The sequence below is a fragment of the Drosophila nasuta genome, chromosome 3 (genome assembly GCF_023558535.2).
Source record: "Drosophila nasuta strain 15112-1781.00 chromosome 3, ASM2355853v1, whole genome shotgun sequence".
In the NCBI taxonomy this organism is placed as follows: domain Eukaryota; kingdom Metazoa; phylum Arthropoda; class Insecta; order Diptera; family Drosophilidae; genus Drosophila; species Drosophila nasuta.
In genome coordinates this window covers 39,086,060-39,102,138 of record NC_083457.1, presented here as the reverse complement: position 1 = coordinate 39,102,138, position 16,079 = coordinate 39,086,060, and the positions used below count along the sequence as shown (strand labels likewise).

Sequence of the window (16,079 nt, the reverse complement as noted above, 5' to 3'; positions counted from 1 at the left end):
TAACTCAATTCAAAATCTTATAGCTGGCATAAATTTCAGCATAATTCCTTTTGCCAAAATTCTATTTCGAGAGCAGTTCATAAAGTAAGCTCAGTTTAATTGCAATTTCGATTTGAATTTTGAATTACAGTGCTCAGCAGTAAAGCAGTTTGCAGAGCAAGCAAAGAAAGTGCGAGCAAAATAATGAAAACCCATAAATAATAAATGTTGTTAAAACTAATGTGCGGCGCTCATTAGCCTCAGGCAACTGCGCACAGAGACTGCAACAAGGGATGATGATGCTGGTAAATGAACTTCGACTGCCACACATCAAAAGGGTGCAACAAAGCCTGTGTGTGTGTGTGTGTGTGAGTGTTTGAATGTTGCAAGATGAATTTGATCAGGGGTTGGTGCTGGTAAGTAGTTAGTGAACGAGGCTGACAAACCAACGAGTTATTTTTATAACTTTTTAAAACTCAACAGCAACAACATCAACATCAACATCAAGTGTTGTTTCGGGTCAAAGTAAATCAACGAGCAGTGGGTCATTTTATATGGGGGTTGTCTCAGCTTGTACTACGATGTGTAATTACAGCCCGGCTTCTTGGTTCGTCCTTTTGAAATTGCGTACTTTGTAATTAGCATAAAACCAAACTAACTGCGAGTGTGTTTTTCAATGGAATGAGTATATGAGTACAACGAAGTACTCGTATCTATCGCATATTCGAATACTGCCAAATCACTTTCCACTTGAACATTGATTGATGATGACGATCGTAAATCACACTCGAAGCTCGAGTGACGTCGCTTCCTCCCTTTGTTTGCTGGCAAAACAGATTGGGATAGCACTCTTTCAGTCTCTGACACTGAAACAGGGCGCCACACAGTGTCACATTGCCACACTGACACATTTGTCTAAGCTGCAGTAATCGCCAATTAATGCACATGCTAATGCCAGAGGCGCCGAATGCGCAGCTCCAATTCCAATTGCAACTTCCAAGTTCAGCCACAAGTGGTAACAATTGTCAAAGTACTTTGTTTCCATTGTGTTCTGCTAACTGCAGGTGTCCTGTGTCAACAGTCTGCACACAAAAAGTTTTTTTTTTTTTTTTTTTCGTTTAATTTTTTATTTACAATCTGTCTTAAGACAATAAGAAAATTTTATGACTAATATTTACATAACAGGAATAGCAGATTTCCAGTGAAACCTGCTATTAAATATAACATCTTGTTTACTTAAAATTTACCTATCAGGGAGATCAAGAATGTGAAATCTTTTAAGTCTTCTAACAGTTGAGCTATTGTCTAAAAGAGCTAGGGCTAAATTATTTTCATGATTGTGAAGTCTGTCTGTGTATTTTTTACTATATTTCTTAATCTCTTCTTTTATAGTTGGAATATTTAAATCTCTGTGAATATTTGCATTGGTTACATAAAATGGAGCGTTAACAATTTGTCGCAATGTTTTTGATTGGTAGCGCTGAAGTATTTCAATATTTGAATTGCTAGTTGTTCCCCAGAGCTGAATAGCGTATGTCCAAACAGGCTTCAAAATGGCTTTGTAGAGGAGAATTTTGTTTTCCAAAGTAACCGCTGATTTTCTACTTAGTACCCAGGACATTTTCAGTGTTTTTATTTTAAGTTGTTGACATTTCGCTTTTAAGTGCGGTTTCCATGTTAGTCTGCGGTCGAGGTGCATGCCAAGATACTTCACACAGGTATCTTCTGGAATTGCTGAGCCGTATAGTGTTACATTTGGGCATCTTCCTGGTCTTAGTGCAAAAGTTATTTGGACAGACTTCAGGGAATTTATTTTAATTTTCCAGCGAAGAAACCAGGCTTCAATCAGACTGAGCTCACTTTGCAACAGCTGAGATGCTTCGTCTCGAGAAGAGCTTGTTGCCAGAATGGCTGTATCGTCAGCATATGTTGCAATGGTTTGTGTGCATATTAACTTTTTACCCTAGATTCATTCCAACAGTTATTCACTCAGGCCGTCAGTCAGACTGAGCTGAGAAGGCTGAGCAGGCAGCTGGCCAGATGTCCAACTTCAACGGACAAACAACAATGCTAACAATTAATGAGTGAGCAATGGGCGACGCGTCGATCTCGTATGTTAAGGGAAGTCGTATATTTCCTTTACTTTGACGGCACCAAATTGTAACAGTTACAAGTATAGAAAATATAAAAAATGATAGACTAACAGATATGCTGTTGTTCTTAAATTAAATAATCTTAGGCATATGTGCATTTTTTAGTTGAATTTGTTTTCAACAAATAAATTTTTGGGAATAAATATTATAGTCATTTTTTTAGGTTATTTGCTTTATTAAACAATTTAATTGAACTATATATATTCTAATTTAGGAAAACTCAAAAGAAATTTATAATTTTTGTACATTGTTCGGGAAAAGTATAAAACTTTACTTAAGTCTTTTCAACAGATTATATTCGAATTAAGTTCCTCAACATCAGAGTTCTGAATCTAAAATAGAAATCACGCTTTCTATGCAATTCGAAGAATTGTAAACTTGTGACTTACTAAAAGATCATATGATTCTTAAGCTCAACAATTATAAATTTAGTTCAAAAGAAAATTCTACTAACAATGATATACATCATTATAGAAAGTCAAATATTATTTCCGGTTTCTTGTAAGTACAGTTTATCTCCAAAAATCTTCTATATAATATTTCAAACATTGTTTCCCTTTAATTCTTATTATTAGAAAATTATTCGAGTGTACTCTTATTGTATATTATCATTTTTGAAATAAATATTTAAATATACCTCACTCTTATATACCCTTCATAGTATCCTATATACAGGGCAGCAAAGCCTCGCGTGCCATTGCCATATATTCACAAAAATATCTACCTAAATCATAACGGTTGCTTTCTGTCGCGTTGCTGACGCTGTCGCTGTTAACTGTCACTGTCCCCGTCAGAGGTGCCATAAAAAAAGACTTAGGGCCCAACCCCGCAATGCACACCGAGCGCGTAATTCACGCGATTGTAATTGCAGTTAACTACTTGTTAAGGTTTTTATTTTCTCTTACATTTTTGGGGGTAAAAATAGTAATTTTTGCAATACATTTTTTATACTCAGCCACACAATGGACTAGACTAATCACAGGATTTTCGCGGGATTTTTCTCTAAACCGGAAGTGGCATTAGAGCGAACGGAAGCGAGAGTAAACACGGCTTAGTAGTGGAAAATGCCAATCAATCGAACTATTGGAAGTGTATAAAATCTAGCTACCCGCTGTCGCATTCGCAATCGCAATCGCATTCAATCAAAGCGTTGTTTACATTAATAATAACTGGGCATGAAACCGTTGTTGTGTCGACATTTTAGCAACTACCTTCATTTACATTTATGCAAACAAGAAAAGGAAGAACAAAAATTAAAATGAGAAAAATAGAATTAACAAATATCAACCATAAATTACAAATGTCACATTCATTATGCACATGACGCTGCATAGTAATTAGGCTTCGTTCTTCGTCCTGGCATCCTCTTCGCATCCTTTTTTTTGCCCAAATATATATTTATGACCACTTGATGAACTGCACCCAGTTGAATGGGCATTCTCGCTTTTCTCTTATTCTGCTGGGGTTGTGACTCTACTTTCGTCCTGGTTTTTGGTGCTCATTTGCATAACAATCAACTCGTCGTTTGTGGCACAGCCTCAAGCTGCTGTTGTTGCTGCTGCTGCTGCCGTAACACTAACTTCTATGCTATATGAGCGATGGGTACTGTTTGTAGTATTGGGGTAGCACCCAGCCAAGCCAAGTCTAATGGTTTCCGAAAACAAGCAGCAGCAGCAGCGGGTGTGAAGTTGTAAAGTTTAATGTATTGTTTGTCTAACAGTTTATTCATTTGGAAAAAGAATTTCACGTTGTGTGATTGGAATATGAAATATGACTGTTATCCTCGGGGTAGAAAAGGGACAACGTTTTCTATTTCAAAGGTTGCAATATTCATCATTGCATTCAGTTGCAAAGTCAGCATCGTATTCATTATTCAAATTGTAACTGCATTTATAATGAATCAAATTGATAATTTTATAAATGATTCTGTTGTGAAAAAATTGAAGAAATATTATTTTATATGTATTTATTAGTCATATGTATTAGTAATAAGAGTAATATTCTTATACATATACTGCGAACATTATTCTTTATTTTTTAAACTTAAAATATCTATGACTGAATAAATTTCAAATTTTACCAACAAAGAATATATTCAACATTCCAAGTTATTTTACGAAATATATTTTAAAATATCAAAGTATAAGTATGATTACAATTTCAATTATCAGATTGTATTTGAAACGTAGATTTTTAGTTGTATTTTCTTTAAATCTTTTTCCGAGCTTAATGCAATGAAATCAAGCGTCTGTGAATACGATACGATATGCTTTATAAAATATAGAATAGTAATATTATAGAACAAATCCGATACTGAAAAAATAATTATAAGCAAATATAATTTGAATAATATATAAATATAAATTAAATATATATATCTTGACAATAAATATAAATTCTTTTTTAATTATTCAAAAGCAACCGTTGCCATTAATATTTAACCAGACGTTCAGCAGTGCTTACAAAAAACTTAAGCCTCAATTCGATTTGGGAATAGCCCAAGTTCTTTTGAGATACATATCTCAATTCGGTGCATGCGTATCTAAAATGATTTCTGATTTACATGTGTTTACATTTTGTGCGTACCACTTTTGGCTGCAACAATGTGACATAAATCTGCTTAAATTTGACTAAAACCGATCAGATCGGATTAAAATCGAATACAACAAAAACTTGCATCACATTTTACAGTTTCAATTCGCACACACACACACACACTCTGATATCCTTGGGATGAACATGCACATAAATGCGACAGATTGGCCTGCTCGGAGAAAGCAAAGGCAAAGGCAACGGCAACAAATGTAACAAAATACTCGAACGGCTGTTTGTTTATCCAATGTTTTTCGGTTAGATGAGCACACAACTCAAAAGCAGGACAAGGTAGGGCAAAAGGATCTGACGGTAGTACAGTATGCACTGTCAGGAGAAGGCAAGGCAAACACAAACAACACAACGTCACAGATTTCACAGATAAACCAATTCGAGCAGGGTAATGAATCGCTAAAAAAGGTCGAGCAACTTGCTCGGCTTTACACTCATCACAGCACCCATTAAAAGAGAGAGAACAGCAACAGCAACATTGCCGTGTAGTTGCAATACACCAAAGCGAATGCTGGCAGAAAAAAAGGGGTAACCAGTTAGAAGGGGTAAAGAGCACGTTGCACGTGCACCGCAAAAAGGGTTACTTCACTTTTTTATAGACTTTTCTTTTTTTTTTTTGGCAAATGTGTGTCAACTGAACGGCATCGAATGCTAAAAAGGCGTAAAACAATCAAATCAGCAAATAAAATTCGATTGCGACAAATTGGCACAGTTATGCCTGACTATGGATTATAATCAATACAATAAAATATATGATGGCAATAAGTTATGCTTGCAACTGTCGTTTCCGTTGTTTGAACTCTGCGGAAATGAAACGAAATCAAAGTGCATAAAAAAATGCTTGCAATTGAAATAAATCTAGATTAAAATTCAATTGGGCCAAGTTCACTTACAACAAATGAAAGAAAACATAACTCTCAATATAATAAAAAGGTATTGCTTTTTTATGTGTTCTTTATATTCCCCAATTCAAAGTTGAATCTGCGCTCAGTGAATCGCATACAAATCGTACCCAAAGGACTTGCACTTGACGCATTCGGTGTATTGTGTTTGCTTCTTGCACCGAGAAGGCAATTTGTTTCCATTTTTGGTTTTCTTATCGTCTTACGGCAATCGGCAAATTGTTTAGCATTAGCATAGTCCGCTACAGCAAGGGGGAGGAACAGGAGGATGATAGTCGGGCAGTCGTAATGCCGTCATTGATCTGTAGATAGACATCTAGAGCAACCCCGTGACCAAGAAGGCAGCAGGATAATGATGCCCGGCTGTGTTCCTTTCCCCTCCTCATGTTCTCTTTTCCGTTCTCTCTTTAATGCCGCCCTTATGCATCCCTCAGCGCCATTTCAGTAGAATTGAATGCAGCTTAGCAGCTCGCCCGCTGCGTATTTGCGCCTTTGTAACGCACCAGCACAACGAGACACACTCTGTGACATTGTTCTGGCTATAATAATGATTATTGTTAAGATAAATCCCGACACCTTCAACAAAAGCTGCACAAATGACAAACGCGTCGCTGGGCAAGCGGCTTAACTAGTCGACAAATGTCTTCTCGCATCAATGTTAGATGCTGCATTCCATAGTTCTTGCAACTTCTTAACTCTCAGCTGCAAGTTCACCCTTCTTCGAAGTAGATCCTTATGACATTTGTAACGGAAAATGTCAGTCAGTCAGTCAGTCATTCTCTCAGTCACTCTCTCAGTCTTTTTATTTCGACTCTTGCCGGTTCATTCAACTAAATAATTTGAGTGGCATTCATGCAGGTCCACTTCCACTTGGCTCATGTTTCACTCGGATTGTCGGCTGCTGCCTTATCGAGTTGTTGTTGTTTTTTTCTTGTTGTTGTAACTCTCGTTGTTATTGTTGTTGGTTTGCAGGCGCATTGGTACATTCGTTTTGTAGTCGTAATTCTGTGGCAGGTGACGGGCAATCTTCCATTGTTCAACTCACCCCATGTCGAATTCTAAGGGCGCAAAAATGCCCCCTACAATAAACAAGCACACATACATACTCACTCACATACACACATGCACACTCTGACACACGTAGAGCCATTCATTTTATGTGCACTGCAATATACAATATTTATTTGAATTTAAGTCTTTTGTTTGAAATCTGAAATCCGCACAGGGTTGTTTGCTTTTGGCTACCAACAAGACTGACAGTCTTAACTACTACCGACAGTCGGACGAATATTTGAATTGACTTTTCGGTTTTTCTCGTTCAACTTTATTGGCAAAAATAAATGGTAAATTGTTTTTACAATAATTTAACTTATCACGTAAGCCTGACTATAAAATGACTAGCCCTCTTTTCATGTATCGCATTGCAATGATAAAATACAAAACTATTCTATAAACCCAATTCAGAATTTAAATTGCAGCTAATGCTTCAAACTTCTTAAGGATATAAAGTAATAGTTGTTGACTTTTTCTTAGCTTAGTTTGTAAAGTTTGTGTATATGGCTTACTAGTTAGGTACATGGGATGCTCTTACTAAATTTACATGGACAACCGATGTTATTATAAAGCAAATAGAATCGACTTTGGGAACTTAGTGTGCAAAATTATTCGGGAATAAAATGCACTTTAAGTTGCCACAGTCAACTCAACAAGTTACACAAACGAGAAATCAATACAGCAGCAATTGCTTCGATTGGTTTATCGTTTGTGTAGCTAACTAAATGAATTTGCAGCAAATTGATTACTAAGTCCAGCTGCTTAGCAGGGCTTAGGGAATCCATTTACGCCTAAAGTTCACTTATTGCAAAATATCAACTGATTGCGCGCTGCGACGGCACTGAAACCTGACCCTCGAGCCTCGCAGCTGCGCTGAGCAAAAGTTTTTTTATTACATCAAAAAACAGTTGGTAGCGCAGTTCAGATTGTTGGCCAGGTTAAAATGCCGTGGCTAGCTACACAGTGTCGAACATATCACCCAGAGAAGACTGACACCAAAGATGCCCCCAAAACTATGCTATACCTGATGCGCAAACTGTTTATAGCTAAACTGCTGATGATGTTGAGGATGTTGCTGATGTTGCAACGGTTGCTGGGGCTCCTCGTGGAACTCCTTCCAGGGCGGCGTTTGGGTGTAGAAACTGCTCTGCTGATGCAGTCCAGGTGTCTCGACTACCGGCAACGTTGTGCCATTGGCAGCTGCCTCAAAGTTGCTGCGAAACAGATCGTATTTCTCCTGGGAAAAGTGTCCTGAAGCTGCCGTTGAAGCTTGTTCCTGTTGTTGTTGCTGCTGATAGAAACGCATGCTGCTGCCGAAATCGAAGCCAGCTGGCTGCGCAGTTGACGCATAATCCACAGTCGGATTGGGTTGATGATAATGCATCGGCGTCGTCTGTTGATGCGATCCATAGGGAAAGATGCGACCGCCGGCAAACATAGGAAGTGGCTGTGGATTCACAAAGAGCGCATCGAACAGCTCTTTGGTGATGCGTTCGCCGCTCAGCGTAAAGTTCTGCAGCTTCTCCAGATCCAGATTGATGGTGCCACCGCTCTCGAGCACCTGCTCCAGCGCAAAGATGTAGTTGTGTGCGAAGCGCAGTATCTCGATCTTCGTTAGCTTCGTCTCCTCGGGCAGCGAGGGCAGCGTGACCCGCAAACGTTCCAGAGCATCGTTAAGTGTATGCATCCGATTGCGCTCACGATCGTTGGCCTTCATGCGCCGGAACTTCTTGATGCGCACCACTTGCAACGGACTTCGCGAACGCGTCACACGATTCTTGCCGACGGCATATTTGCGCTTGGGACGCGGCGCATTCGGATCTTCGGGAGATTTCATCGGCGTGCTCGTTAGCTGTGGCTCAAAATTATTGCTGCTCGCTGCACGACTGTTGAGATGCTCCACCAAAGTGCGTCCACTGCGTGAGCTGTGATTGCTGCTGGTGTCGAGCAGTCCCACAAAGCCAGCGGGCGGCGAGTTGGCCGCGGCCACATCCCAGCCGCCGTTGTAGCCCAAAGCAGACGCATGAGCTGGAACGGGCGGAGTACCGCTGGCATTTGCCGTGGTGTTGTAATGGTCCTCAAAGTCCAGCCGACGCCGTGAGCTGGCATTGAGATCGGTTTCGAAGCTCTTCTCGTAGCCGCTGTCGAAGGACGCGTCGTCGTCGTCATCCTCGTCGAACTCAAAGGACTGCGATGGATTGTAAACGCTGTTGTAACAAGCAGACATGACTTTTGGCAGTAACTGTAACACTCTTAGTTGTAGTTTTAGTTGTCGTTGTCTATGTTCGCATTTTCCGTTTCCGCTCAGAGATTGATGATTGCTGCCTTAACCGTTTCGCGTGCCCGCACCAACTAAAAGCTGAAGCGAGTTGCGCGCCGGTTTTATGTCCATTGCCTCAGCCATTAGTGCGCAAGCTGCAGAGCTGCAGAGCTGAGGCAGAGTTGTTCCGTAAGCCCGCTGATTTAGTCAGAGGCAACAACCCTCGGCGCATTGTCGTCGGTCGCGACGATGGCGGCGCCATGGCACAAATCCCAAAAGATATGCGCGCCGTGATTGCTGCACAGCCCCGGGGGTTGCTTTTGCCCACACTCACACACACACACACATACACATATACACTCTCACTCTCAGACACTCTCCGTTGCTGCCAGTTAAAACACGAGCATTTTTTACGCTTTGCGAACGCGTCGCCAACCTAAGCCAATCGGAAGGATGTGTCTCTCTGTCCGTCTGTTCGTCTGCTTATCTCTCGCGATCATTACCACACATAAAAGTTCAAAGCGGTGGCATGTTATCAATTGCTTTTGTCACAACATTGAACTTGTGCCACTTCATTTGCAACTCTTTCACTCTCTCGCTATTTGCATTTAAACCGCAATAATCATAATGGACTTACGCCTGTCGCTTAAACGAATTACCGCCACGTGCAACACTTTCATTTGACGCAACTGGTGAAGATGCCACACTTCCCACCGCTGCGACACGTGTCTGTGAATTGGGCTTGAGCTGGTTTCACTTTCGCTTTTCTCTATGCCAGCTGCTCAAGTGGCTTTTTGGCAAAGACACACGCCAACTTCCGCCCAACATCGTGTGGCTGGTTTAAGTAACTGAGGCGTGTGCCTCTTGCCACTTGTGCCACGTGCGGATTTGTTATGATATCCACGCCAAATTGCCAACACGAGTTCGCACTTCACAAATTATTCTATCAATGGTTACAAATTTGAGTGGATAAGTATGCTAATTGTATATGCTATATGATCACACTCCTTAATCCTTGAATCCAAATTAATATGTTGGTTTTCTGGTAAATGATTATAAGCTACTGTGTGAAATTCGTGCATCCTTTTTAATCCTTCATCTTGTCAAGGTTTAATAAAAATCTTTAATATATTATTGCGTATCACATCACTAAATTGTATTGATAGTAAATTTAAAAGATTTGATAGTCTAGTGTAATATTAGAAGACATGAAATCCTAAAATTGAAACTGAAATATAATCTGAAACTTTGTGGTAGAAAATGGGAAGTCTTTTAAAAATAAATTGTATTAGTTCAAATATTAAAATTGGTAATAAAACTGTGAATTATCTTTTATTTCCATTTTTAAATTCGTTTTTCACCTTTATATCTCAAGATAGGTAAATAAAAAGAACAGTGGAAAAATAAATAAAAATATGTATTAAAAGATAACATCACGGTCATTGTTTTTATATTGAAATTTATTTATGTACAATTTGCACAGCTAACAATACTTTTGTAATATAACTAAATTTATTTGTGACTTGCAAATTACTTATTTCATCACTACTTATTAGGACATTTGCTTAATATATATGAATATATGATTTTTACAAATTAATATTTATTTCTTAAAGTATTTACATGATTGTTTAGATTATACAAAAAAGATCATAAGCCCGATGAAGGTATTGTGAGACCAATTTTTTTAGTTTCTCAAAACAAACTTACGATTTTAATGGCAATTTGTTACTCTTATGATCTCCTGATTTATGGCCTACACTCTTTTACACTGCCACCGAAATTCACACCAGTCACACACGTGTCTGGTGTTCAGTGTGAATTTGTTGTTCAAGTGGCCGCTGGTCGCGTGTGGCTAATTGAGATTTTGTTGGATTCATAATGCGTATCAATTATTGAGTTAATTGAAGTGTGAGGTTGCAACACGCGTTCTGCTGAAATGAATGTAAAGTGTGTAAAAAAAAGAAAAGGAAGCTGCGTTTTAATAAATATTTGTCGTCCAAAAAATTAATACCCTGGGGGTAACAGCAACAACATCACAGTTGCGTAAACCAAATACAGGCTATTATTTAACGCGCCCAAGAAACCCCGAATATGGACGACATTCGTCGTCCTGCGCATACATATAATTTGATCAAAGTCCTGGCACAGTCCGAGACAAAGTAAATACATACGCAGCGAATATGCCTCAGGCTAATTGCATTCTAACAAGCGACGCAAATTCAATTTTCCAAGCTGCTTGTGTGCACAATTCTTCTTCCCTTTTACAGTTTTCTGAGCTAGCTGTTGTGTAAGTATGTGTGTGTATGTGTGTGTGTGTGTGCGTGGTGTGCAACCCCGACTGCATTCGTTCCAAGCACGTAGCCCGAGGCTATGAGCAATGCTGAAGCAAATCGTTTGCCTGCTCAGAAGGGCACAATTGCCTCCTCATAGAGTGGATCCAATTCTCGCGGCATGGCAACGTCGGGAAAACGATTTGAATTTCCTGACACAGCCATTGGCACGGGAGATGATGAGGACGACCTCGAGTCCGATGAGAGCTCAATGACAACTGAATCTGCAGTGACATGTTTCTCTCTCAACGGTTTCTTTTGCTTAATCTTCAGTGCGGTTTGATAAAACTTTGGACCACGGCGTCGCTTTACCGACGGTGGACGCACCACTCGGTCCTCCTGATCGGTTGAGGTCGAAGAGTCCGAGGTAATATGCTTGAATCGCTTGAAGTGCTTAAAACGAGAATTTTCAGGGTTTAGACTTTTAGCTATTGGCGTCGGCGTATCCGAAGTGATGTGCACAAATCGCTTTGATTTTTTTCTCTTCGTCTCCGATGTAGTCGTTGAGGCGTTACTATCCTCAGTATGCGGCTGACTTTGCTTGCCGCGGGACGCAGGTCTCTCCTGCTCGCGATAATACTCGCGGAAATTGGTGCGCTTAACAAGCACTCGAACCCTGCGTAGTTTCTCTATGTCATGTATGCTCAGTCTGTGCAGACGCACTTCAGCCTTCCTCATGAGACATTCTTCGATGAGTCGTGCCGTTAATTCCCTTGAGAAGCCTCCACTATTACGTACAGTTTCCTGCTGCTCAGTTGGATTTTCAGCGTTCGAATCTTGTTCCAATTTGATGGACCTAATGTGAGATTCAGAATTTGATGCAGGCTCCGACTTGATGCATGGCAATTCCTTTAATGTCTCCATTTCACTTTCACTACTGGATGACCTCTCCAATTTGAACTGCATTTCCCTTTGTGGTTCCACAAGTTGATCCTTTGTATGATTCCCCTGCAAATCCCTCGTTGGTGTTTCTCTTACTTGTTCAGTAAACGTCTTGGTTTCCATGGTCGTCACCGTGTCCGTCTCCGGCGCTGCGACCGTCTCGGTAACTGCGTTGGTCCCGAGCGCAGCCTCTTCCGCTGCACAGACTTTACCGATGTTGAGCTGGAACACTTGTGTCTCCCTTGTAAAATCAGATGTACGCGGTGGGGGCGTTAACTCTTTACTTACGCCAGATTGTCCATCGTCGCACTCACTGGCATCTCGCATGGCCATCATCGAGGTACCAGAGTGCAAGCTGTCCGCTTCACTGTTGCTGCTCAAACGTCTCACACCGTCGCCAATTGTTGTTGCTGTAACTTCTACTGCTGCTGTACTACTTTCGATATTCACGGGTGTCGTGCGCTGCCTCAGACCCTGTAAGTTTCTAAACTTGCCGAGAAGTGTGTTACTTTCCATGAGCTTATTATCATTGTCTGCACTTATCGCCTCTTCCTTCTCGAAGCTCCAAATGTCCACAAAAGCTTTAAATCCATTTGTTTCATTATTGTACTTGGCCTGCGCCTGAAGAACCTCATCAAACGAACGTTTCTGTGGACTTGGCTCTTCGATTGGCGGCTTCGCTTGCAGGTCTGCTTGCGGCTTTGGCTCTTCTACTTCTTGTTGCTTCGTTTCAGTCTCAGCTGCTGGCGATCGTCGGCCACTTCGCATGGCTCTGTCCATGTCAGTGATCATCGCATTTGCCACGACAGCAGCTGCTCGCACACGAGTTCTTCGTCCAGACCCCGTGTAATATGCCTCTGAGTCGTCTGATTCGTGATCTTCTTCCTCCTCTTCATCATCCGTAACTATTTTGTTTAAACCATAATTAATGTAGCATAGTGTTTATTAATAATTATAATATTGAACTCACCTTCATCCCAGAACTTGCGCGTATTTCTCTTGCGTTTTCTTTCTTTCTCGGCTTTTTCACGCGCTGCTTTCTGCGCCGCATCCTCATCTTCATCGGCGCTCGCTTCCCCTTCCGTTTCGCCACCGCCAACCGCATTCTCATAGCCTTCTTCAATAGTGCCATAGTCTAGCTGCGGTCGATTTTTGTATTTCGCATAATCGATTTTCAAAAACTTTAGTCTATCATTCGCCTCGGCCATATTGAGTGCCACGAATTTATTTTTAAGATCTCTGCTCTTCAGTAAGGCGCCACAACGCTCATGTAATGTACTCCATTCCAATGCCCAAGAATAACGTTTGTTTCGCGGTTGAAATGCCACCGTCAACAGATCTTTGATTATGCTACTTGGAAGTCGCAATGCTTGCAACGCTTTGCAGATGGGATCATAGTCGGTTACGGGTGCATTGTGATTCGTGATGGCAACAATTTCATCCACATCAATGGTTGAGCTCAATAGCTCGTATTTGGTGTGATCCACTTTCTCAGCTCGAGACGATTCTTTTCGTGGTGTTTGTTCATCGTCCTCCTTGCGTTTCTTTTTATAGCGGGAGCAACGTTTAACCTCATTGTAATTAGCGCTTGTGGGATTGAGGTAGAAAGCGGTAAGCCAAAACTCCGATTCCATAAAGCCTTGCTCAGAAAACACCTTGGCCAAGTCTGCATAGTTAACGGACAGATTGTTCTCCAGATTGAGCATAAACTGCGTTGTTAAGCCAGGATGATAACGCCACACTTCGATGGTGTTCAGCTTCTGTCCAATGATTTTTAGCAGCAGCGCTATCTTGGCAAACTGCCAGCCACGAAAACTCTGCGTAATGAAGAGAATTAGAATGCTTTGCTACTTTTAATTAACTTTTTGCAACTTACGCGTGATGCTAACAATTGATAGACAAAGTCCAAAACATTCTCATTGTTGGGCACCTTCTGAAAGACAGGATCTATTTGTCTGTCCATCTCCTCGTCCACATCGGGCAATGGTTTTTCATCATCGTCGCAGTTCTTGTAGTTGCCAATGTTCCCAGATCGATTCCCTTTACAAATCTGTTGTTGATAATTCAGTTTCATGTTCATAGTATGCGGCAAAGCGTGACTATGTCGCTGCAACTCCAGTTTTTGCAGTTCATTTAATAAGAACTCTTCGCTGCTCTCTCGTTCTTTTATATACTGATTCATTAACGACTTAAATTGATCCAGCTGAGCCATAAAATCATGCTCATTAAGCGCCATCAACTCCAGTAGCTGATTGCCCAATACATAGCTAGTGTAGGCTTTAAGCATGACAGCAAACGGTGTGGTCATGCTCAGGTTGAACTTCTTAAGTACAATGCGTTCGAAGAAGCCATCTTTGCCGAGGCCCAGACGCACACACACTTGGGCAATTAATCTGGCTGGTGTGTAGTCTTCCTCATGGGGCGCTTCCTGCATGCTCTGGGCATAGAAGCGAATGTTGTACATCTGTATAAAGAGTAGAGTCGATTAGTTATCTAACTAAAAACAAAATAAAACCTATTACCAAAAGCTTATTGAATTATACATTTTCTTTACACAACAACATTTTACTTATTCTTCTTCCATTCACACTTACCATATTGTCAATAACGTAGCCTCGATTATCATCCAACGTAAATACCGTGAGTAGATAAAGATGTGCCACTAGAGTAATAGATTCTTGTTCCTGGTCCTCGTGCTCGTCCTCAAGCTGGTCAGTGGCATTGCACTTTAACCAAGCGGCCAGGATGCGCAGCGAGAGCTGTTTCACTGCCTCCATGCTGCCGGCATCAAAGAGCTTAAGCAGGCGTAGTATAATGAGATGCTTATGCTCCTGTCTAAAATACGTAACGTCTGCAACGAGGTGTGAATTAATTGACAATGCAAATTTGCAAAGAATTTATTTTACCCTCGACTGTGGCTGGTGGCACTGAATGTTCAATGACATGATGTTTATTCTGTGCCAAATTGGCAAAGATGTGTTGCAAGTAGGAAATATGCCAAGGATTGGTTTGGAAATTAAGCAAATACTGCCAGTCGATATCACAGAGGCCGTCAAGCTGCGCAAAGATATTCGCGGCCTTGCCCAGATAATACAATAGCATGCGCCGCAGACTTTCGGCACAGCTCATCCACTCTTGGCCAAACCACAACTGCAGTGAATGATGAACCAGCACCTTGACAATATAGATGAGTTCCTCGGTAATTGACTCGCGACTATGCAACTGACAGGCATCCCAAGCAAGAATCAATTGCACTAGCCTATCATCTGCTATCAGCTGATAGACATCCACATCACTGTGAAACGTGTAGAAGGCAAACAATTTCTGCAAGAAGCCAAAGAATTTCTCAATGGGTCACCATGTTGATTGGCAGCGAATTGACTTACTGCGTTGAACTCGTCATATTGTATACGTGAAGCGCAGTCAAGGAACCTTTGCTCATCTTGCAGGTCGGGTAGTATTATGTCCATCGGTAGCACTTTATAAGAATCGTCTAGTGGCCGAAATAAACCAATTATTTAACATTATGATTATGATTGTGATTCAAGCAATGTATATTCGTTGTAGCCGGCCAAAAAATTGTTTGTTAGCGATGTGTATTTCAAAATATACCGAAAAATACCGCAACTGGTCACATCGTGCCGTGAGCGCAGCGATAATCGTGCGTGCTGTAGCGGCGAGCTTTTGTTATAATGTAGCGGGTGAAATTTTTAAAATGAGTTTTGAACAACAATAAATTCTTGAACTCAAGTTAAATTTATAAGTATTTGAAGAAAAACCAGAAAATATTATGTAGTCACAATGAATTATAAAAAATTATACTTAATTTGGCAAAAATAAATTCATACCATATTAATGTACATCAAACTTTAATATAGAATACTCAATTGATGTCCGCACAATGAAATTGCTT

At 40.6% G+C, this 16,079-nt stretch overlaps 2 protein-coding genes across 4 annotated transcripts; both read right to left on the bottom strand.

The window, feature by feature from the left end:
• Positions 1-6,948: 6,948 nt before the first annotated feature.
• LOC132790925 (basic helix-loop-helix neural transcription factor TAP) lies at positions 6,949-9,031 on the bottom strand. The gene has a single exon (XM_060799684.1). It carries the CDS (start codon positions 8,916-8,918, stop codon positions 7,710-7,712), a length of 1,209 nt encoding a protein of 402 aa, XP_060655667.1. The 5' UTR covers positions 8,919-9,031; the 3' UTR covers positions 6,949-7,709.
• A 1,424-nt stretch (positions 9,032-10,455) lies between these two features.
• On the bottom strand, positions 10,456-15,878 carry LOC132789842 (uncharacterized). 3 transcript variants are annotated; one of them, XR_009632742.1, is made up of 7 exons: positions 15,553-15,878; positions 15,073-15,490; positions 14,761-15,017; positions 14,043-14,630; positions 13,137-13,983; positions 11,126-13,071; positions 10,456-10,882 (listed from the first exon to the last, which is right to left on the bottom strand). XR_009632742.1 is itself a non-coding variant. In XM_060798135.1 (7 exons), the coding sequence occupies exons 1-7, from the start codon at positions 15,634-15,636 to the stop codon at positions 12,295-12,297; spliced, it is 2,913 nt and encodes a 970-aa protein (XP_060654118.1). In that variant the 5' UTR covers positions 15,637-15,878; the 3' UTR covers positions 12,170-12,294. The 3 variants fall into 3 exon arrangements, 2 of the variants coding, with proteins under 2 accessions (XP_060654117.1, XP_060654118.1); XM_060798135.1 differs by lacking the exon at positions 10,456-10,882 and having other exon boundaries at positions 12,170-12,396; positions 12,455-13,071; XM_060798134.1 differs by having other exon boundaries at positions 10,456-13,071.
• Between the last annotated feature and the right edge of the window lie 201 nt (positions 15,879-16,079).

Bases quoted from the DNA above. Each gene is read 5' to 3' on its own strand.
- LOC132790925 (XM_060799684.1), bottom strand. From the start codon at position 8,918: ATGTCTGCTTGTTACAACAGCGTTTACAATCCATCGCAGTCCTTTGAG.
- LOC132789842 (XM_060798134.1), bottom strand. From the start codon at position 15,636: ATGGACATAATACTACCCGACCTGCAAGATGAGCAAAGGTTCCTTGAC. The intron at 15,491-15,552 runs GTAAGTCAATTC...GGCTTCTTGCAG, and splicing joins AATATGACGAGTTCAACGCA to AAATTGTTTGCCTTCTACAC. The intron at 14,631-14,760 runs GTAAGTGTGAAT...CTCTTTATACAG, and splicing joins GCTACGTTATTGACAATATG to ATGTACAACATTCGCTTCTA.